This window comes from Battus philenor, unplaced genomic scaffold, assembly GCF_028537555.1.
Source record: "Battus philenor isolate CCGP_79_NKW_IND1 unplaced genomic scaffold, ilBatPhil1.0.hap1 SCAF_6, whole genome shotgun sequence".
In the NCBI taxonomy this organism is placed as follows: Eukaryota; Metazoa; Arthropoda; class Insecta; order Lepidoptera; family Papilionidae; genus Battus; species Battus philenor.
Genome location: NW_027181726.1, coordinates 6,395,541 through 6,418,266, shown reverse-complemented (window position 1 = coordinate 6,418,266; position 22,726 = coordinate 6,395,541). Strand labels below are relative to the sequence as shown.

Genomic DNA, 22,726 nt, shown 5'->3' with positions numbered 1-22,726 from the left:
TTTTTCATGTATGAAACGCACACTTAAATTGAATTTAAACGATAGAACGTGCACTTTTAAAATATATTGCCGATGTATAACGATACTAGGAGAGTAGATTTATAAGGAGATATACATGGAACATGTACAGCCGACAACGCGTTCCGCGGGATACTGCCAACTGGCAGCCTCCGGCAGGGGCGCGGGGCTGCGCGGGCTCGCTTTCCATTAAGGTCCCGGGCTACGCTGTTGTGTAGGGGCCGCTCCGACCAACGAAAAGCTTCAGGCATTTTTATTCTTGGGCTTTTCAGATTTTCTCAAAAGGAATAACCGCCGACAACACATAGTTATTTATTTGGAATGCCAGTACAGTAATACATAGACTACCTTAGTTTAATTTGACAATGTATAAAATTAAATATGTGGGGCCATTGTAGAGGTTGTATACATCCCAAAATTATGCTAGCTTATATCTTATATATAATATGAATATATACAGCACTACTATTTTCATAATACCTCTGCTAAAAACTTTTATCGTAATTTTTATTAAGAAAAACCGTAACAATAAAAAAAACTTTAAAAAGCGAATTGTTTTTTGTTATATATGTATGTGAGTGTGTGTAGAAAGTACCGACAGCGTATTTTGCTTAGAGCAGGATAGTTTGTGTTCGAGTTATTTGCGTTTTATTATTGCTAATTATATATTTATTCGACAAAAATAGTTAAAATATTCCATAGTACTTAATTTGTAAATACAATTCAATCAAAACTGCCATACCATATGTGGGCCTACGTGCGGTAAAGGAGAATTTATATATATAACATGTATAAATTCTCTTAACTTTTGAAAAAAGCTTCAAATAGAAATAAGAAACTTTTTGAATTACGCTTTGCGAAATCTGATATTGTTTGCAAAAATGTAACTAACGATATGAACATAGCTACAAGTAAAACAAGTCAACCCATAAGAATAGTGTTAATGAAGCTTTTCTTTGCAAAAATCGATATAGATGCAGGAGACAGCCGTTTGATACATTCCCGATTTACATTTCGAATTTACTAGGGCAATTATTTTGAGAAACTAAACAGTTAATGTTGCGACATATATTGCCGTATTATAAATTATTCTGAAATTCATTTGAGTTAAATACAGTTTCTTACGGCAAAAAAGAGGAATGAATGAAGTAGATATTTCCTCCACAAAAAATTTCGCTTGTTTTACGAACTTAGGTACTATTTGCTGTATTCTTTGTTGTAAATTTGTGTGTAAATTTAATTTTTCCTAAAAACAATGTAGAAGTCATGTTTCTAATACCCATTCATTTTAAAACCGAAGTGTAACTTCTGTTTTACTTTCACTGAAATTTAAAACCTAATCCACGACATGTACCTACAGTTACATGATCCCTTAGCAACATATCGTAAGAATGCGCTCTATGTAATATGTTTTATAAACTTCTATTTAAAATAAATTATTTAAAAAATATTTTGTGCATATTAAAACGTGTTGTTTTTCTTTGTTTTCTGTCAATTCAAATGAAAAACAATAACAACAGTTTTCTTTCGTTTGAGCACGTGTTTCTCGATGTCAGTAGGTAATCGTTGAGTAAATAGAAACCATACAAGATTAAAAAATGAGCACAAGTAATTATATAAGATGGGTACACGTCAAAATAAAATCATAGAACCGTCTAATTAATGTTGTCGAACAAACAATGTTCCATGACCGAGGTAATAAAACATTACCTCTCTAAAATTTACAATAACTTGGAAATGATTTTCTACTTCCATTCCTTGGCCATAGGGCCACATTTGGTGAATAAACTCAAACATTGTTCTAATAAGAGTTTTTGAGATAGTTTGACACCATATAATATTAAACAAGACATTAAGTATTAATTCTTAAAAAAATCTTAAAATTATCTTGTTTTTATTTTTTTTCAATGTCAACACTGGTAACACTCATATAAATCCGGTTAAAAAAAGCTAAAAAGGTTAAAGATATTAATTTTCTAATCTTTGTACTAGGGAAAAAATGTAATCATTGCAAAATTATTGAGAAAACTACTATAAAGTGATTCTTTTTTAGATTTATTTTTAGTAGGCAAGATATTTTTTTTATAAATATAATCTTTAAAAAATCGCTGTCTTAATTATATGAACTATAAAACATAGATAACATAGAATATAGGTTATAAAATTATTTTTTGCAAATTCGTTACCTTGTGATTTAAAAGAGCTAATTTATGAATTACGTATAAAATATATATTTGCATAGATGGTACCTACATTGTCCGCGGTTAACCAGAAACTTCTCATTGTCTCTATTTTCAAAGAAAAAACAGATATAGCAAGTACTGCCGGTAATAGCAATAACCCTAGACGCATTGTAGAAACTACATAGATATTAATATAAAGTAATGATGTCATTAAACCTTCATTACTTCTTGTTGAAGTTATTAAGGAAATGTATGGCATATTCTGCATACTAGTTTTGATTAATAAGTATAGCAAGTTTTAACTTAACATTCCATTGGTTGTTATTATTATAATATTGCACAGTAAATAAACTTCACCATCATGTCAGCCGAAAGACACCCGCTGCAAAGCATAGGCCTCCGATCGTCATGATGATTGGGTTTTATGCTGCTCACATCAAGAGACTTTCCGCGACCTTGACTATGCCGTCGATACACCTTGTGAGGGCCTACTTACACCGTGTTAGCTCGTGGTCGCCTCATCTATGGAACCTTATATTCAAGCTTTTAATAAAATATGAACAATGATATTTATGGATTACCAATACTTCCCCTTGCGTTATTATCGCTGCATGAATTTTGCCGAGACTAATTCTTAGAGCTTAGTGTAACTCAGGATCCCATAAGCTATTACAAAAATTCTTTAAATGCCATTGTTATTATAAGATCAATTGACTCTGAAATAGTATTCAGTTAGTTATATAGTTATAGATATTGAGAATTGTCTAATTGGTGAAAAGCAGTGTGATTATGACGCTTTAACAAACTAATGATTGTAGTTCAACTCCTATATTTTTTAAATATAATGTTTCAACCATGACAACCTATTTTTAGGTACAACATTTACAGTAAATAAATGTCATCATTTTAACTTTGTTGTTATTAACATAAAAAAGGGTTGAAAAATTAAACAGTATGATAATAATGTAGAGAAACTCCAATGTAAAATATATGTATTATTATTATTAAATAAAATTACATAGTAAAATGCGACAAACATCATTTAGATTTATTTTTATTTTTAAATCTCTGGTTCTTTTTCATCTGTTTAGTTTCGTTGTTTTTATTCTTGTCATTAATTTGACCTATTTTTTTCTTCTTTTTTAACTTATTTTTTAACTTTTTCGAAGCTTCAACTTGGACTTTTTCAGAAACATTTGCTTCCTTCGTTTTAGAAATTCCTTTACTTTGAACCTTATTCTTGTTGTTGGGTGTTTTCATATTTACAAGTGGTTGTGTTTCAATAACCGAAGCCTTCTCTGAAAGTTTTGTTGGATTTTGTAATCCCTTATTCTTATTTTTCTCTGATTTATCTACTTTACGTTCAATTGTTACTTTAGTTTCATCTTTACTAATTGCATTCTTCTGTATTTTGTTCTCACTTTCTGAATCACGTTTTGCTTTTTGTTTATTTTTAATACGGTTTTTTTTCTTAGCATTAACATTACTTGCTTCCATTTCTTTAGAACCGTTACTAAAAAGAAAAGAAATGTATGTGAAAACACAGTAATAAATATTTTAATGAACTTTCAAATGTTTGAAGTTATTTCTTTCTATAAGCTTATTTTTTTATTTTTCTCTTTAACATATTTTAGTTTTAATGGGTATTATTTATTGAGTATATCATAATAATGTCTAAAATTAGCAAATTATTTTTTTTAAATGTTGGAAACAAAAATATGCTGTGATGTTGAATTGTGGACATTTCCATACAAACTAACATACAAAATATTTATTTAGGGTGAATTGTAGGTCGGTACATCATATTACCTGTCTGTGGCCTTTTTCTTTTTCTGAGGTACATCTTCATTAGAAGCCGCTGGTCTTTTCAGTGTAGTATTTGTAACTTCTTTCTGCTCTATTGGATTAGAATCGCCATTTTCTGTTATAATTTTCTCGTCATTGGCTTCCCCTTCATCATCCTCGTCTTTAAACGGCTCTGGCTGTAATAATTAAATAAAGTTAATGAATTGAAAAAAAGATGAATTTAAAAAATAAAACATAACACTTACAATAACATTTGAAAACTTTTTAAGTTTTGCCACATAAAATCCATCCATATTATGAGTGTGTGGATAAAATCTTCTTGTCAGTTTTAATGACGGGTGGAATCTATGATGCCTGTATTTTACAAAACCTTCCGTTCCAAAGTCCAAGCCAGTTGGCACTAGTTTTACATTTCGTCGTTTTAAAGCATAATTTACTACCCATTCATTCTCCTCTGGTAGAATGGAACATGTTGAATAAACTATATATCCTCCTGTACTTGATTTAGCATTGCAACAATCTATAGCAGCCAAAAGCAACTGTCTCTGCAGATTAAAACACCTTTGAATATCTTTCTGATCTTTTGTGGTTTTTACACTTGGATCTTTAGCAATAACTCCTGTTCCTGTACAAGGTGCATCTAATAAAACTCTATCAAAACCTTTAATTACATTTGGAAATTGACGACCATCATAGTTACAAACTACGGCATTAACAACACCCAATCTATGAAAATTGCCAACAACAGCCTTTGTTCGATCTTTGTTTGCGTCATTTGCAAATAATGAACCAGTGTTTTTCATTATGGCTGCAATATGGGACGCTTTTCCTCCTGGAGCTGCACACATATCTAGAATCCTTTCGTTTTCTTGTGGAGCAAGAGCCATAACAGGCAAGAAACTAGAAGCACCTTGTATTATATAGTGACCTGCCAAATACTCTGGAGTAGCTCCTACAGGTACTGTAGAACTATATATAACTAAACCAACTTTACTCCATTTACCCACTGGATCTAAATTAACTCCTCTGTTAATGAGAGCTTGCGCCAAGTCACGCCTCCTTGTTTTAAGACTATTAGTGCGAATGGTTACAGGCCTCGAAACTTCACTTGCTTCTAAAAACTCTACAAGCTCTTGAACTGGGAATATTTGCATAAGAATCTCCATTAAAAACTCATTGTAACTGTAGTACATACATAAATCTTTCAGGAGCAAATCAGTGTATTCACAGCGTGATCTGCCTTCTTGTTTTAAATGATTGAAATCACTTAAAACAGTAACAATGTCTTTAATTCTTTGATGAATATCTTGTAAGCTAGTTGGGTTTTGTAATTCATCCTCTGTAGGGAAGGCAAAAACATCTTGCTTTGAAATATTAAGTTGCATCTCTTCATCAGCTAGCTTTTGTTCAAGTTTTTTTTTCTTTTTAAGTTTTAGATTAGCTTTTTCTATAGGCAACATGTCATCGTCACCATCCTCATCATCATCATCTTCTGAATCAGCATCACTTGAGTCAGAATTGTATGTCATGTTAGATGTTTCTTGGCCACTTTCTACTTCATTGTCATCCTCATTATCTTTATCAGAATCTTCAAACAAGTCATCTAATGTCCCCACCTTTAATCAATAAAAAATCACAATTAGTGACTACATTTATTTTGATCATGTGAAGTTATATTTATTTATTCTCTTCATGTTGTACTTTCAGACCATAGGAACAAGTAACAAAACTTTTACAATAGGCAAATCAAGAGGTACAATACCATATGCCATTAAGAATAAGTAAGGTTGTTGCAAAAACAAGCAGAAATGTAGAAATAAAATGCAATAGTCAACTAGCAGTGAAACTATGCTAGCCAGTTTAACTGATAGAGGCAACTCAATCTGCAAGTTTTTAGGTATTATGGAAGCTTTTCTTATATTACATAACAATCAGTAATTTTGTTTTAATTTGTACATGTTACAATAAAATTATAGACATAGTTTAAGAGATATATGTTTTGATGATATAAGTTATGGGTTAGTATAAAAATAACATATAACATTTGAAATTCAAAAGCAATCAAAATTATTTCTAATTGTAAAATACTTAGCACTGTTGAAATAATTACATAAATAGAGATATAAATTTAGCAAGCACCTTGTAATTTTCTTTAGCGCTTTTATCTTCTACTTCTTTATCATCACTGTCATCATCAATTTCTGCACCACTTTCCTGCTGTTCTTCAGAGCCTGATTCGCTATCACTAACATTGTTTGAATTATGATTGACTTTAGTTTTACCTTGCTTCTTTAATGTCAGCCATTCCTTATTGTCATCAGTAAAACCTTAAAGAAACATTACAACAATCAGTTATCTGTACTAGAATGGGAATGTTATCCATTATTGATAGTCAATATTATACTTTGGACCTTATTGGCAAACTCGCAGCCTAACAGGTAAATGAGTCACCAAGGAAGAGGGCTATGTTCAAAACTTATCACTAAAATTATATCAGGAATGAGAAGATCAATAGACAAATAAAAGAAACGGTCATAGCCCAGCAAGTTTCCTAGTTGTAGTTGTAGTGGGCAGGCATCATAGCTTACAGTTGGCTGCTATTAAAGTTCTAGAGTGGATAACAAGAACAGGCAAGCACAGTGCAGGACATCCACTCAAAAGGTGAACAGGAAACCTTGTTAAGGTCGGAACTAGCCATGACATAGCATCCAGCAATGAATATCTTATATCTGAAATTATGACCTAATATTCATCATTATTTCTGAACCAATATTAAAGCATACCTATACAGGGCCAGATATAGATTGAAACTGGTCATTGACTATTTATTTCTCCCCCAACTCTAATGGTTAAGCTTGGAGATTACATGAGAGATAAAGTATATCATTACTTTTATGTATAACAATACTGAATTAACATAAGAGGTAATTAAATACACTCTGAGTGAGACAGGGCCTGTATAAGTTAAATATGTGAATGAAAAGACCAATTCAATCAAACACATTGATCTTAATGTATTCTTATGTCATGGTCACCATTTTCATTGATTAATGGACCATATGATAGATACCCATTGCAAGGCATAGGCCTCTCCCAAAGATCACCACAAAGACAGGTCTTGCACTGCTTACATCCAGCAATTTCTTGTGACCTTGATTATGCCATTGGTCCACCTAGTGGAGAACACACCCATGTTGTTAAAATAATTTTAAGCTTGCTATCAATTAGGATTTAAGCATTTCTTGATCTTGAAGACATAGACTGAAGAAGCCTAGTTACCCTAATCAGGCCCCATTTATAACCCACTGTAATTTAACTTATATATTTAATATATTAGTTAAAAATAAGAATGCTCTTACCACCCTCAACTTCTTGGTCTGAATCATCAGCATCCTCATTTTCTTTTTCTTTGCCCTGATTAAGATTCTTTTTTGCCTGTTTTGCAGCTTTCCTTTTCTCAGCCAATTCATGTTTTTTCTTCAACCTTCTGGCTGCTCTCTGTTTTTGCCTGTGACTTAATTTTTTATTCTCAGTTTCATCATCAACTACTAAAAACAAAAAAAAGAGATTCAGAACCTTACCTACATCTACTATAGTTATCTACAAATGGAAAGAGTTTTTTTGATAGAATTATGACAAGGAGTCAACATCCAATTTCATCCATCCATGTCCAACTACATGAAATGATTTCTTAGCCATGCAATTGTACTACCTGGCTTTAGATTTGGCACATGTACTCTTGAGATTGGCTTTTCACCTCTCGTTTAATACACAAATTAATAATGGATTAGTTTAATTTAATTATATTTCTGTAACCCACATTGGTTGGAGACTAGAAAAAATATTTCACCACTGTTCATTGTCCACTCATTGTAAGAGGACAACAGTTTTATAATGTTTTAATATTCACTATGGAAGTGGGGGAAGTACTCTGTGGTTTATAGGTTGTTTTAACATGCTTTTGAATGCCTTCTATCACACAAATATGTATAATTTAAATCACTGTTTTCAATCTCCCTTTGAAATGACCCAGTATAATTCCAAATACTAGAAAAAACTGTCAAAGCTTTTTAATTTTTAGCTTATTATTTTAGTCTTTTGTAAAACAGATGAACATATATCTATTCTATTTTTTGTTCTCTATAATGTTACTGATATTGCTACGACATGAGCTCTTTTATCTATATCAAAAGAATTGGTTAATTAATAATTTCAATATTCTCCAAGTTATTCACGAGTGTATGATGCGCAACAATTTCTTTCAGTTTTTACAATATATGAACATGAATTAAAATGGTCTCTCCTAAAACCTAAATATGAATTGATCTTGCACTTACGAAGTTCTTTCCTAAAAACTGGATCAGGTTGTTTACGAGCTTTCCTTCCAGGCCCTTTTTTAACTACTTTTGTCTCGTCAAATTTTGCTTTGCGTCCCATTTTTTAGCATACCACGTTATACCTACTTTTATGTTAATATAAGCAACTATATTATAAGTGAACAGTTTTGTTACATTTATCACTACCGCGCCGCAATACAATTAAAACACGTGCTGACACAAATTGACATGACTGTTTGACATGTGCTTACGAAATTTTTTTTCAATAAAAGAAAATGAAAGTCTTTCTGCCAATGTATAAAAAAGGTTTATATTTTTAAAAAATTTTAATCAAACATTATAATAATGCAATATAAATATTTGGTTTGAATCTGCATTCCCAATATCTTATACAGTATATTTCTGTACAAATATCGCCTAAAAACAGACATACCAGTGCGTAGTATTCATCCCTTAAAATAAAAAATGTTTCGAGAATTGTTGTTTACTTTTGATAAAACGAGATTTTTAATGAAATATTTCATTGTATTTAGACGTTTCTTTCAGGAAGAATAAGTAAATAGAGATCAAATACAAGGACGTATTTTATTACAACATGGCAACTCCATTACGAAAGTCATTGTCACTGCCAGCTTTAACAATTTTGGAAAAAGAATCAAGACGACTATGTCACAGAAATGACTGTTATTTAGTTAAATATTATATCATACTATTTTTATTTAGCCAGGTGTTATCTTTATTAGGTTTTAAAAAATTGTAAATATGAAAGAATCGTAATAATGTGCTACATTTTTAGTTTTCCTGAAAGATAGTTTAAAATGATGGGTTTTAATAAAGGTTACTTAGTAGGAACAAGTATTAATTTTTTGCGAAGTCGATTTTGGTAATGAATTATTCATTTTTCTAGTAATTATTATCACATTTACAAATTTTATTTAATAGAAGCGTGTTACTTGTTTACAGTTTTCAGGGTTGTTACACAAATAGACATGAATGTAAGGGTACGTTTCATTGTCAATGTCAAATCCCAGGAAACCAAAGTCGAAACTTCTTCAACTTTTCTAAACCCAGCCGCAGAAGAGAATATTGCGGAAGGCAGCTTGTTGGGTAAGAACAATTTCTCTGGTTTTTTTTTCTCTATAGTTTCTTTTAAATTCCTTACTACTGTGGTGAAAAAGTCTTCTGAATATAATTACTTGAATATATATATATATATACCACAGCATTTATAGCCAGTTATCGTTTATAAGAAATATTTATAATTTTTCAGATATGTTTTCCTATAAACATTCTTACACATGATCAGATGTTAAGGTTAATTTTTCTACATAAAGGCTCTAATTGAAAGTACAGTACTTATGTATTAATTTTATGGGAATAGATAGAGGTGATGGATTTAACATTAAAATTTCCCAATTTTATAAAAATCATATCACCAAATAGTCACCTAGAATTTAAAAACAAATTGTTGTTCTTGGTGTAAAGATAATTGGAAAACCATATATGGTTGACCTAATTCATTAGTTAAATGTCACTGAAATTATGGAAATTAGTGTATGTGTATATATAACATGTATTAACATAATTGCTCACAATCTTTTTCCTGTTCATTGATCTTGAAACTATTGCTGAAATGAGCTCAAATTTAAATCGAGGATGATTTTTATATGTGAATTCTGTAACAAATCATAGGACATAACATGCTTTCTTATTAAATTGTTTATTCAGGGCAGTCAAAACTGAAATATTTAGGGAATAAGGGACTAATTGGAACACTGTTTTATTAATTGTAAGTTTATTAACTGTCTGACTAATAAATAATGAAAACCTGTGCTAAAATATTATACAAAGAAATATCTAACAAAAGTCTTATGATCTTGGGGCAGTGTTGATAAAGTAGGGAAACATGACCAGTAACTAATGCTATAGTTACATATTTATTGTAACTAAAGTAAAAAAATACATTTTGCTATCTTTAGATAAGGTATACTTCATCATCATCTCAGCTATAGATCATGCACTGCTGGGCATAGACTTATCATACAGATTTCCAATAGAACTTTTTAGGCCCCAACACCCATTAGTTCAGGCCTGCCTATTGCCAATTCAACTTACAAAGATTTATCTATTATTAGGAGTAATAGCCATTAGAAATAATAGCATTAAAGCCTATTATTAGAAGAATTTAATGTTATTTTTCTGAATTAAATGTTTTCCCTTTTTTTTCCAGGTATTCCATGGATCAGATGTTTGAAGTGGTATCAGATGTAGAGAATTATTACAAGTTTGTTCCCTGGTGTAAGCAATCAATTGTATTAAAGAGAAGCCCAGGACACCTTAAAGCAGACTTGATTGTTGGTTTCCCACCAATAAATGAAAGTTATACATCTAATGTAACTTTGGTAGAACCACATTTGGTGAAGGCAGAGTGTGTGGATGGGAGATTGTTCCATCATTTACTAACATTATGGAGATTCAGCCCAGGATTGAAGAGACAACAGCAGTCTTGTGTAGTAGATTTTCAAATATCCTTTGAATTTAAGTCTGCTCTTCATTCCCAATTATCAAATTTATTCTTTGACCAAGTAGCCAGACAAATGGAAGGAGCTTTCATAAGGGAAGCAGGGAAGAGATATGGACCAGCAACAATGCAACCAAGAAGTTTATTATTTAATAACCAATCTGTTAAGAGTTGACAATGAGGTTCGGAGTAGCTATATTAACCAAGATGGATAAACTATTTATTTATTTGTTATATTTCAAACTTATTTAATAATTGGAATATACTATTAAACAATAGAAGTAAAACTTTATTTATTATAAATAAAACAATATGATAACACCTTTAAAAATTTATTTATTACATTTGACCACATTGAGATATTGTTACAGGTATTTTGGGTTTATTATTTGGGCCAGTTGGCACATTTTCAATTTTTCGCATGACTAGTAATCCATCAATTACTCTACCAAATACCACATGCTTATTATCTAAAAAGTTACACTTGGCACAGGTAATAAAAAATTGACATCCATTTGTATCTTTGCCACTATTAGCCATAGAAAGTAAACCCGGAGAATCATGTTTTAGTGCAAAGTTTTCATCAGCAAATGTACTACCTCCATATATGCTCATTACACCAGTTCCATCACCCTGTAATGAATTTTTATTTTGTTATTATGTAAATCAATTAAATAATTTGATTGGAATAAACCTAAGACATTACTTACATTTACGAAATCTCCACCTTGTATCATAAAATCTTTAATTACTCTGTGGAATGTAGCACCTTTGTAACCCAATGGAACACCATCTCTCCTATATTCACCAGTGCAAAATTCCCTGAAATTTTCACTAGTTTTTGGTACAACATCAGCAAACAATTCAAAAATCATTCTGCCAATTTCCTAAAAATAATGAGTATATTTATTGCAAAAGAAAACATTGAGGTTAGTTAATACTGGGACAGTTTTTAATATTAAATTATTAATAAGATACTTACAGTGGTTCCAACTGTGACATCAAAGAAAACCACAGGATTGTTTGGATTTCTTAATTGAGACTGTATCTGGTTCCATGTCGGCATTTTTGTGGTTATTGGAAAAAATACTTAATTTCATTTAAACTTAAATATTGTACTGTTAAGCGTACGTCCTAATCAATATTAAAAATAAGAAAGCAATGTAAATCTGTTATATATAAAAATATACTGGACTTGGTCTTTAATATTGTTTATATCATTGTATCTTTTTTACTTTCCCGTTGCTACGGGTAAGATACTTAAATACATTCTGCCATTATCCCATAAAATGTTATTACACTTCGTTATTTTTTCCCAAATACTAAAACTACTGTTTATTTATTTGGTAATAAATAGTTTGTAATGTTATTAGTTTTTGCTACCTAATTTTATACCAAGTTATTTGATATATATAATTTTACTTAAAACAAGAAAAATCGGTTAATTTTGAAACTTTAATTACAGGAATAAATAAATACTGATTTATTATCAAAACTTATATTTTGTTGAATAGTAAATTAATGATTTTTTCTTTAAAAAAATAGCTTAAATTTCGCTTCAAATGTACTGCATCCATTTTACACTACATATTTTATTATCTGTAATAAAATGATAATAAAAAGGTGACAATGACGTTTCTGTAAATCTGAATTTATAACCAAAATTGTTTTGTATATTTCCTATTTTATAACTTTTAAATCATGTATAATTTTCAGAGTTAAATGGACCTATGATGGACAATGGAACCTATGGACGATTACTATGAAATTCTACAATGTGATAGAAAAGCATCCCAAGAAGAGCTAAAAAAAAGTTACCAACGACTTGCGTTAATTTTTCATCCTGATAAAAAAATTACAGGCAATAACATTGATAATTTTGTCAATATTCAGAAAGCGTGGTCAGTTCTCAGGAATCCTCAATCAAGAAAACAATATGATGCAATACTCTCATGTAAAGAACACGGGGAATTGCTATTGTACGACACTGTAACTGTTTCAGAATTGAATTTTGATAGTTGTAATAAAGTTTATTCTTATCAGTGCCGTTGTGGTGGAGTATATTCTGTGAATGCAAGTGAAATAATAGCACCTAAAACTATTGTAGAATGTGATGAATGTTCTCTTTCAATACAGGTTGACGTTCCATCTTGATTAATCTGCAATATCATTGTAAATGTATAAGAAGAACGATGATTTTTCTGTAACTACAAAATCAACATTTAAAAGAAATTTAAGAATCTTTGTTACCGCTGATCAAAGTTGTTTCATCAGTTTATGTATGACATCCTGATATATCTGAAATCAATATTTGGTATTGTCTGTTTAAAAAGCTATGGAAATATTATTTATAGTTCTGAAAAGTCATTTAATAAAGTGAGAATTTGTTAATGCTGTTTTATAATTACTAATAAAAAATCTGCTTTACTTTTGTGTTTTTTAATAATAAAGTGAACAGATGTTTGTTAAAATAACCATAACCAGTAAAGATCCCTGCCACCAGACACAGTTGGAGTTGCAACACCTTCAGCAGGGTATTAGAAGACTGGCACCTTATGGTAGGCATTGGCTTACTGTGTTGACTCCTAGTATATATGAGGGATCTAGCCTTACCAATTTTAGTGGGATGAGCTGCTCTGGCCCATAAACAACCATGCTGGAGCTTCTATGGGCCAGCTCATCAGCTGCATTCATTAATATGCCAGGAAGTCAGCCATTTACAGTTGTGTGAGAAAATCCTGAATTCTTTTGGATTCAGAAATTTACAGCAGTCATCTATGTGCAATTGTATTTTGTATTTAAATTGCTGCTCTGAGAGAATGGCCCTCTAACATGCTTGACAGCAAGAGAGTAAACAATAGGGTAACTCAGTACCTCATCACTACTTCACTGTAGAATAGGACTCCCATCTGGAACCCTAATTCCATAGTTGTAAATAGTAGAGAAAGGGGAAAAAGCACATTGTTTATTTGGATTAATAGAATTATTATTACTTGTTTAAAAAATAATGCTTTAAATATCTAAATTTATAAGTGTAATAATTTTATAGGGATATACATAAAAAACAATGATGTGTCTCCTTTCATAATTTATATTGGTTAAGATAACTAATAGTCATTTCTAATTTATTTAGAAAAATATACACTTGAATAAAAAATATAAAGTTTTGAAACAATTTTATGTAAATTGTCATTCTTCTCCCCATAATATCTATTCTCCCTATACTCCCCATAATTGACATTACGGTTTGAAAATTAGTATTAAAGAAATGATTTATTCAAACAAAACTAGATTATTGTATGTTGACAATTAAGGTCCTTGAAATTTATAGTCTGGAAGTTCAACAGGCATTGGACAACAATGATACACTCAAGGTTTACCTGGATTGTTATTTTAGGTTAATTGATATGTAACTAGACAATGTCCAATGGATGAAGGCACTTCTCGACACCCTTAAAGCAGAATTTAAATAAATTCCGCTCTCAGTTTCGAGGTCAGGACATGTGCGCCTCACATCGAGTGCATCGAGCCCGACGGGGGCGCACAGAACAGTCATCCTACTTATGGACATGAATCGGCAGCCGCGCCCACCTAACCCCCATACAAGCGAGAGCGGTCTGGAGTGCCCGTGTCGCTCCCAACCGCCGAGTAGTCCTCGCTTCGCATAACTTACACTAGATCACATTCACTACACTATACACCTACACGGGCATAGTCCCCCTACATATGTGCGTCTTCGTTGTAACTGGGGTACGATCGCCCAGTGTAAATTTTTAGTCCGCGGACTCAATTTCGATGAAGCTGTACAAAGCCTAAATCGGTTAGAAGCATAACTTCAAACACGTCAAATGCAATGGATGATGACAAAGCATTCAGGAAAGTTCTAGTGGTGGTACTCTAGTTGGTACTGGGACTTGTATTTATTACTTATAAATCGTTGTGTATGGGTGCAAATGCCTCTATTTTCCTGAAAAAACTTTTTATTTATGATTACTTTGTAATTATAATTACTTTTAAATATTTCCCCGATTCAGTGATGATTTACCATCACAGGACATAGATATGACTTATATGTGGCAACTCAAAGATGTATTTATATAGAGGTTTAGAACAGACATGACCAGTTTTTATAATAGGATTAGACTATAGCAGTTAGCTAACAGCTTTATAATCCTGGATCATTCTGCAGGTTCTCATGCAAAATTTCAGGTTTCGTCTTTGAACTTATACAATAAAAGCTTTTTGTGGTTTGTAAAGCCAAAGCTTGTTTTTCTAGAAAACTTTGCTGTGAACTGTTTGGCATTTAACCATACACTATTTTTAAATCTGAATGCCTGAGGAAATTGCATTTAGCAATAAAATATTATTAGCTACATGTTTCAGACTTGACTAGATGTGTAATTTGTATGTATGGTGCAAAAACAGTAAAACAAGTTATAATAATATTTTTCTATCCATGTCCAATAAGAAAGCAATAAATATTATTATTAATAATATTTATTGCTTTCTTATTTCTGGCAGTCTTCTCTTAAATATTCTTATAAATAATGAGCACTAATTGTGAACTTTTATACTGCTATTACTTACTACTTTTGTATTAATACTCAAACTCTAGTAACAGGATGACATAGATGGCTATAAGATAGTGAATTTATTTCCACACTGTAAATTGTCATATTAATAGACATTTATTAAGGATTGGCAGGTTTAAGCCTAAAATCTAATTATAGGTTTATATGTGAAACAATTTTCTACTCTTGTAACTTGTGTGTAGTGTTTCAAAAAGTTATGTAAGGTTAAGACGGTTGCAAATTTTAATAAAAAGAAAAAGATGTTTAATAATATGTACCATTTTATTTTAATGGTTAGGCTAGTACATAAATATATAATTTCGACAACATATATTTATCATAATCATGGTTAACTTTATGTATTGATGACTCTTTTAAAACTAAGGTACAACATTTTGTACAATTATAATTAATAGGTACAAGACAATTTGGAAGCAATTATTTAGGAAAATAAATTACTAGCATAATTCAAAGACTTCGAGTGAATTTGAAATATTATTACGATAAAAGATCTAAGCTATCACATTGCATATTGTAATTCCGCAAGAATTTTGTATAATACAAATATTTTATTGGCAAGAGACTAAAAAAAATTAAATACATCCATAAATTCTGTTTATTAATTCTATAGAGAGTGAAGTAATAGAGAGATACTTAAAGAAATAATATTGCCAGAATAAAAGAAGTTAAAAGCAATTTGCCATACTACAACGAATAGCAAACTGTCCTATTCTTTACTTTAGCCACCGCATGCGATGTTCTTGAAACACGGCAGGGTAGCAATCTCCGTCACGACTCTTCGGTTAAACCTTTTTCACATGCACTCATTGAGATTACAACTTTTAAATTTACCAAGCATTGGTATATATGTTCACAAATATATAAAACTTTTTCATAACATTGGCATACACAAATTATTTACACTGTTGTGCATATTTTTGTACTTTAAAATAAGATTCACATAAAAATGCGAGAATAGTCCAATTGTAGCATCATGACACACTCTGCAAGCGCTTGTTTTTTCTTCATATTGTCAGCAAAGTCTTACTTTATTTACACATCTGTCCATAAAATTTTTCTTCCGCTTTGTTTGCGTGGCAGCGTCTAGAGGCGTGGGAAAAGTGATTTTCGAATGAGTTTTCTCATCTGCTTCCAAAATTCCTTCACAACTACGACATCTACGGGAGGTTTTGTCACTTTCAGCCAAGTCTATATGATCGGAGCTCTCCACCAGTCTCTCAGGCAGACTATACAAAGCTTTGACGGGGGATGTTGATTTTGATGTGTTGCAACTACTGGGCAATTGTTCACAGCTCTGAGAAGTCATCGGCGAAGCTTTTCCTAAAGATGATTGACGACTTCTTCTTGGTCTGAAATGAGATTGTTAAATTAGTAACTATAAACTATCATCATTTAAGTTATAGTATGTCCAACGCTGGACATATTCCTTCCCACATATTTCGGTAGCATAGGTAACTTATATGTCTCCTTAATATGTAATCTTTCCACCTTGTGGATGGACGATCTACGCTGCCGATCCGCGATCCCCACTCTATAAACTTAAGGCCTTAAGCCCATCTGTTGTTGGTGTTATGTGGCCTGACCACTTCCACACAAGTGGATACTTGTCAATCTGTTGGGCTAAGTTGGTTACTTTCATCCGTATACGGATCTCCTCATTTATGATTCGATATAATAGCGAATCCCCAGCATAGCAGTAAGTTGTGGGATTGCAAATGACAATATAGACTAAATGAAGTTAAAACAAGTAATAAAGTTACCGAACAGGCGGCAGCGTGTGTGCAGGCTCTAGTCAGTCGGTCTTGTCACTGGCGCGACTTTCGCAGGAAGCCATGCGTTGGTAGCTAGGCGGGCCGCGGCCGATCGCAGCAGTGCCAGGTGTCGCTACATCACAGCGACCGCGTAGTCCGCCTTCCAGACGAGTTGCGAGGTTTGACTTGCCACGAAGGAAACTGCACAAAATGTAGAAAATATTTTTAATATGGCATAATAATAAATAACATCTTATGTGCATGCATCACAATTTAATTTTAAATTTTAACACAAGTTTTAATTGCAAAAGCAAGCGATTTTTTATTTGACATTTACAATGAGCAAAGTGTTTTTCATACTCTAACCATCGAATTAATAAGACTGAGAAACTAATAAATATATGGAAAATCACACTGGTGAAAATGTTAATACTTTAAACATAGATAAGCTTGTTATACGCGAGGCTGCATAAAATTTGTTTAAAAATTTACTATCGTTAAACAAAACCTAATAAAATAACATTATTAGATTGCCAAGGATTTAAAGGTGATAGTTAAGCTTGAAAATGCCTCGTTTACTAATATATTAATTCATTGTATGATTGACCGCGATAAAAAAACCCCGTCTGACTTTGTTGTGAGTTCTACTTTGATCGGGGTGAGATTGAAACCCACACAGCTTTGAGGGATGCCATTATAGGAGAGGTCAGTCCGATTTTGGTTTCTATTGATTTGGGTTATTCTGGCATTCTTTTCATGACGAACAGCTATTCTTGTAGTTTATCCCATGTGGATAATGATATTAATAAAACATACTTAAGTAATTTGTTCATATTTTAAATTGATAGATATTAACGATAATCATTTGATTAATCCATATGTTACATAAATCTCAAGATTACTGTTTTATTTTTCTATACCTGGCCCTGGTGCCCAGGTGAAATTTGAAGATTCCGCGGTTGCGGGGGGGCATGACGCAGAGGTCTTTAAACCTCTTGTAAAGTAGTGAAGGAAATGGAGTAACTTAGCTCAAAGCCCCTTACAAAAGGATTTCGGCTTGGGTTAATTCTATAATGGGTCAATTGTATGAACTGCAAAACTCCAAACGCTTTGTATGTACACACCTTTCCAGTTTCTCAACGCACGCGTCCTGGTAATCATGTATCCACCGCACGCCGTTGAAGTGGCATACGGCGCGCATGTCCTCGGGCAACTCCTCAGGCTCGGGCCATTCGAAGTTATCGATGATAGGCACGATGTTGCACTTCGCCTGCAACGCCGCAACTATCTCCTACGATAAAGCAAATTTATTAATTTTTATTTATTTCATAAAACATATAATAGTCATTATTCCATTACATTATATCGATACTTATTCGTGGAAGAAAAATTACAACAAACAAAAAACTTTGGTTTATAAACTATTAACAATTACTAACAATTTTTGTTTCGATGATTTAAAAAAAAATCAGTTATAAATTCAATATAGATTAGAATTATCAAATGTCGCTTAGTAAATTCTTTTTTTCATTCATTTCATACTAAGGCCGAGTGATAATTTTTATTAATACCAATCCTTCTAAATCAATTTAAGTATCTTTTGCCTTTATTACATTACAGCAATTTTTTTTTCTTAAAATTTCGTATGTCTAACATGGCGTTGCAGCATCATGTCCACGGGATCAAACCTTTTTGACTCATCTACCAAATTTAATACGTTTAAAAAAAATTAAAATCAAACGCCATAAGGTCGAAATAGATTTTACGTTGACTTTGTCGGGTTAATATAAATAAAAAATAAAAGGTATGATATTCGGTAGGAATAAAATAAATGACATAGCAGATAATTATCAAAGGCATTGGACGTGTTTATCTAAAAATAAACCGAGATATATTATTTACAAAATTAATTTATCATAATCAAGTAAATCATAGAAGTACATAATAAAATTTGTTTAAACGTACCCTGTGAACCCAGTCTTTTTGTTCCGTGTCATGCTTACACCTCTCCAGAGCATTGGGCGTTAAAACTAGGAGGAAGTTTTTCGCCTGACGTATACTTTGAAGCAAGTTGTTGTCAAACTTGCCAGCTTCTAATCTCTCCACGTCAATGAAAACTGTGAAACCGCGCAACTGGAGATGGACCTTTAACAGACTCGCAAGCTGTGAACCGTTAGACCGCCGGTAGCTCACGAAAACGTCTAGATTTTTCTCCATATTCTCTTCCCCTTTACTTGGCAAAGTGCTTTCGTATACTGTAACAATGGATACATAAAAGGTGTAGAATAATGCAATACGGAATATATAATTGTTGGACACGTCAATGTTTATATTTTTACTACGTCCACATCAGGAACTCTGTCAGACATGTAAAGAAAATTTTTCGAATTACTTGCTATAAATCATGAGCATACCGAAATCTATTAAAAGGGGTTAGGATAGCCTTTAGGTAAAAAAATTATAAAAATTTAATTTTCTTACTTTTTAAACTATTGACATTCAAAAGATTAATATTTTATGCACTCTATGATGTTCTTTCTTTTGTTATAAATACAAATACTTTTTTTTCTCGTTCGTGTTTATAAACCGGCAACAATAGACAATAATTCATACAATGGCGTGATTTTGATAGCAAATTGCACCTTTGTCAAAATTATTACTAATGATAGCACATAATTTTTACCATTTGTCCTATCATTGGCTTTACGTTGTTTTATGAGACAGTCCGTTCATTAATCAAATATTAAGCTTTTTAAGTTAATAAAGCGTTAATTCAATTAAAAACAAACTAAATTGTTTGCATAACAACCATAGATTATTTTATTGTCTAAAAAGAATAATTTAATTCGACGAATGAAATACAATTCTATTAGTTTACCGATTTTTTTTAATTAATTTTTCTAAAAAAATATTTTATAATAGTTACTGGTTGCGTAAGCTTGCGCTTAATTGTGCAATCATCTATATTTAATGCACCTTTAATGTGTAAAAATGAATACGGTATTAAAGTGAGTGGGAGGAAAAATTACATCATCTATTTTAATAAACAAGATCTGTTTTCGTACTCGATAATCTTTGTTGTTCATTATAATTGTAGTGTTTAATTAAAAATAGAAGTAACACATTAAAAATATAAAATAGGTGACTTCTAAAGATTCTATTTTAGGTATTATTCTTTATTACGTAAAATCCATTTTACGGTTAAGGAAAAAATTATGAAATTACGAATAGACCAAGGATTAAAATAGCTTTATTTTTATAGACATTATAACACGGTTTTGTTATCACAAACAAAACGAAATAGCGTAATAAAATCCCAAACTTGTAGTTATTAATTGGTGTCCTCACCTCGTATTGCATTTAGTATCCTTAGCCGATGTATGCTATTGACTATGCGACATTCGTTTTCCAACTGTTCGTCGCTTAACCCCCGCATAGACTCTTTGTCGACGCCCGCGTTTAACATTGAGTACGTATATATTGTGTATTCGGGTCCAATTGTTTGTAAGAATTCGTTAAGGCTGCCGGTGTCTCGTGAGCTGTAGTCCGCCATTTTCTTTAACTGTTGAAGCTCTCTCGTGAATCTGAAAAGTAGTTTTTAATCACAAATTCACCATTTTTCTAAGCAATTTACCTTAAATACAAATGGCTGAATTTTTTTAACACACTGTGGACGGGATTTAATATAAGATAAATTATGAATAGGGAAATCTGTAGACAAAAGAAAGTAGTCAACATAGCCTAAGTGATTGACAAGCAGAATTGGCAATGACGCGCTACATAGCCCGAGGAACATGGCGGGTAAAGGATATGAAGTAGAGACAACGGAATGGCAAGCGCAACATAGGATGTCCAATCACACGGTGATCTTTTTAAAGTTCTAAAGGAAATTTATAAGAGAGGACCATTTTCAGCAGCGGACATACTACTAATGAATATAGTATATTACATATACTTTTACTATACCTTTTCCGTTTGATTCCGTTTTGCAATCCGATGTCTTCTTTGAGATTGTCTTCACTAATCTGCAGGAGTAAATCTCCATCTACTCTACTCTCCTGAAAATTATTGGCGTACTCAGCGAAGCCAATTTGCTTGACCCACTCTCTTACATCTTCTATCGACCACAGAGGAACCTGTTGCGACAGCTTATGAGGTACTTCTTCGCCTATTAGCCTTAAAGCTTGAGCTGCATATTTAGACGCTACTGCGTTCGGACAACTAGCTACTTTCTTTAATGATTCTATAGCTCCGATTTCCCTAAATATCTCAGTGTTGCCTTGTTGTTTCTTAATCCCCGCCTCCATGCAAAAATGGAATGCCGCTAGATTACGAGCCTCCTCTCTCTTTGAACTTAACACTGGAACTAACTTTTGTAACCAATTTTTACTCTGGCCGTGTGCATGTGCCAAATTAGATTTCGCAAACTCCGATGGATTGTGAGACGTGACGAATGGTTCTACTAAATCTAATGTTCCCGACTTTAGTACCGCTGCCTCAATTTCTTTATTCGCAACCAATACAGCGATGGCTAAACACGCATAATATTTAATGTTATCGTCGTTGTGAAATGCTAAAGGAAATAGCCACATGGGTACTTTCCTTTTAATCATTGCCTCTTGATTTTCCGCTCCACCGTACAATGAAAGGTTCGCAAGCGCTGTAGCACAGTGCCTTAACGTTTCCACGTCATTCTTTCTACATTCAAACAACACTGCATCTAATCCTCCTAGTTTAATGACGTCACTACATGTTCCTTCACTGTGTTTGAACAGATGCTCTAAAATGCCTGTGCGTATTCTCGAATGTTCCACAGAATTTGCGTACTTCGTACAAACGCAAGCTACATTCACAACTTTTTCTAGTCCATTTTCGACTACGTGCGCCCGGTTTTCTGTTGTGAGACATTGCTCCAAAAGTTTTGCTGAGGAGAATTGTAATTCTGGATTGTTTGATTCTAAGCAATTTTCCATTAGTATATCAAGTCCGCCCGACGTCCGCAGTGTATTGCATAAAGAATATCCAAGTTCGTGACCGTATGTAGGAACTGCCCATGCCCTTCTCATCATTTCATTTAATTTGTTAAAATGTACCGAAGCGTTTTTGATATCGATTTGATTATTTTTTATAGAATTAATAAATGCATTCATTCGAGATGAATACTTCTGTATCGCTAGATCAACGTCCTTTTGATTTGAGTTTGCATTTAATTTGTCTAAATCTTCAAATGTTAAATTGGTTAGATCTTCATCGCCGGGTTTGATCGTGCCGTTCAATAGTTGACTCATCTGAAACGACAATGCACGGCGTTAAAAATCAAATTCCGTAGATTTTACACTTACGTCACTGCTTATGGGTGTTGTTAAATGATGTATACATACAATTTGACACTAGTTTTATCAGATTGTGAAAGATAAGAGAATACAAATTGCATACAACAATCAAGCAAGATTCTAAATTCATTTAAAACAAGCAACTATCGTTATTATTCAATACAAGATATAAAGTAACCGTATAA

General features: G+C 32.3%; 4 protein-coding genes across 10 annotated transcripts in view; 1 reads left to right on the top strand and 3 right to left on the bottom strand.

Annotated features, from left to right (window-relative positions):
• Positions 1–3,183: 3,183 nt before the first annotated feature.
• On the bottom strand, positions 3,184–8,571 carry LOC137930291 (uncharacterized). 4 transcript variants are annotated; one of them, XM_068773517.1, is made up of 6 exons: positions 8,345–8,571; positions 7,367–7,555; positions 6,147–6,334; positions 4,253–5,623; positions 4,011–4,183; positions 3,184–3,714 (listed from the first exon to the last, which is right to left on the bottom strand). In XM_068773517.1, the coding sequence occupies exons 1-6, from the start codon at positions 8,442–8,444 to the stop codon at positions 3,240–3,242; spliced, it is 2,496 nt and encodes an 831-aa protein (XP_068629618.1). In that variant the 5' UTR covers positions 8,445–8,571; the 3' UTR covers positions 3,184–3,239. The 4 variants fall into 4 exon arrangements, with proteins under 4 accessions (XP_068629618.1, XP_068629619.1, XP_068629620.1 ...); XM_068773518.1 differs by having other exon boundaries at positions 7,370–7,555; XM_068773519.1 differs by having other exon boundaries at positions 7,367–7,552.
• A 419-nt stretch (positions 8,572–8,990) lies between these two features.
• LOC137930686 (coenzyme Q-binding protein COQ10 homolog A, mitochondrial) lies at positions 8,991–11,207 on the top strand. Its single transcript, XM_068774034.1, has 3 exons — positions 8,991–9,227; positions 9,308–9,451; positions 10,575–11,207. The coding sequence occupies exons 1-3, from the start codon at positions 9,163–9,165 to the stop codon at positions 11,038–11,040; spliced, it is 675 nt and encodes a 224-aa protein (XP_068630135.1). The 5' UTR covers positions 8,991–9,162; the 3' UTR covers positions 11,041–11,207.
• Positions 11,182–12,076, bottom strand: LOC137930689 (peptidyl-prolyl cis-trans isomerase H). The gene is made up of 3 exons (XM_068774035.1): positions 11,848–12,076; positions 11,576–11,752; positions 11,182–11,498 (listed from the first exon to the last, which is right to left on the bottom strand). The coding sequence occupies exons 1-3, from the start codon at positions 11,929–11,931 to the stop codon at positions 11,205–11,207; spliced, it is 555 nt and encodes a 184-aa protein (XP_068630136.1). The 5' UTR covers positions 11,932–12,076; the 3' UTR covers positions 11,182–11,204.
• A 3,663-nt stretch (positions 12,077–15,739) lies between these two features.
• The window catches only part of Sarm (sterile alpha and armadillo motif), a 67,271-nt gene continuing 60,284 nt past the window's right edge, over positions 15,740–22,726 (bottom strand). For all 4 annotated transcript variants that reach the window (XM_068773245.1, XM_068773246.1, XM_068773247.1 and 1 more), the window contains 6 exons: positions 21,175–22,496; positions 20,557–20,792; positions 19,174–19,463; positions 18,333–18,499; positions 17,218–17,409; positions 15,740–16,806 (listed from right to left, as the gene is read on the bottom strand). In XM_068773245.1, the coding sequence (XP_068629346.1) occupies positions 17,250–17,409; positions 18,333–18,499; positions 19,174–19,463; positions 20,557–20,792; positions 21,175–22,496 (2,175 nt within the window). In that variant the 3' untranslated portion in view covers positions 15,740–16,806; positions 17,218–17,249. The remainder of the gene's footprint in view (positions 16,807–17,217; positions 17,410–18,332; positions 18,500–19,173; positions 19,464–20,556; positions 20,793–21,174; positions 22,497–22,726) is intronic.

Bases quoted from the DNA above. Each gene is read 5' to 3' on its own strand.
- LOC137930686 (XM_068774034.1), top strand. From the start codon at position 9,163: ATGATGGGTTTTAATAAAGGTTACTTAGTAGGAACAAGTATTAATTTT. The intron at 9,228-9,307 runs GTAATGAATTAT...ACTTGTTTACAG, and splicing joins TTTTTGCGAAGTCGATTTTG to TTTTCAGGGTTGTTACACAA. The intron at 9,452-10,574 runs GTAAGAACAATT...TTTTTTTTCCAG, and splicing joins TGCGGAAGGCAGCTTGTTGG to GTATTCCATGGATCAGATGT.
- LOC137930291 (XM_068773517.1), bottom strand. From the start codon at position 8,444: ATGGGACGCAAAGCAAAATTTGACGAGACAAAAGTAGTTAAAAAAGGG. The intron at 4,184-4,252 runs GTAAGTGTTATG...TAATTATTACAG, and splicing joins AAAAGTTTTCAAATGTTATT to CCAGAGCCGTTTAAAGACGA. The intron at 3,715-4,010 runs GTAATATGATGT...TTTTCTTTTTAG, and splicing joins AAGAAAAAGGCCACAGACAG to TAACGGTTCTAAAGAAATGG.
- LOC137930689 (XM_068774035.1), bottom strand. From the start codon at position 11,931: ATGCCGACATGGAACCAGATACAGTCTCAATTAAGAAATCCAAACAAT. The intron at 11,753-11,847 runs GTAAGTATCTTA...CATTATTTTTAG, and splicing joins ATGTCACAGTTGGAACCACT to GAAATTGGCAGAATGATTTT. The intron at 11,499-11,575 runs GTAAGTAATGTC...AATTCATTACAG, and splicing joins AAGGTGGAGATTTCGTAAAT to GGTGATGGAACTGGTGTAAT.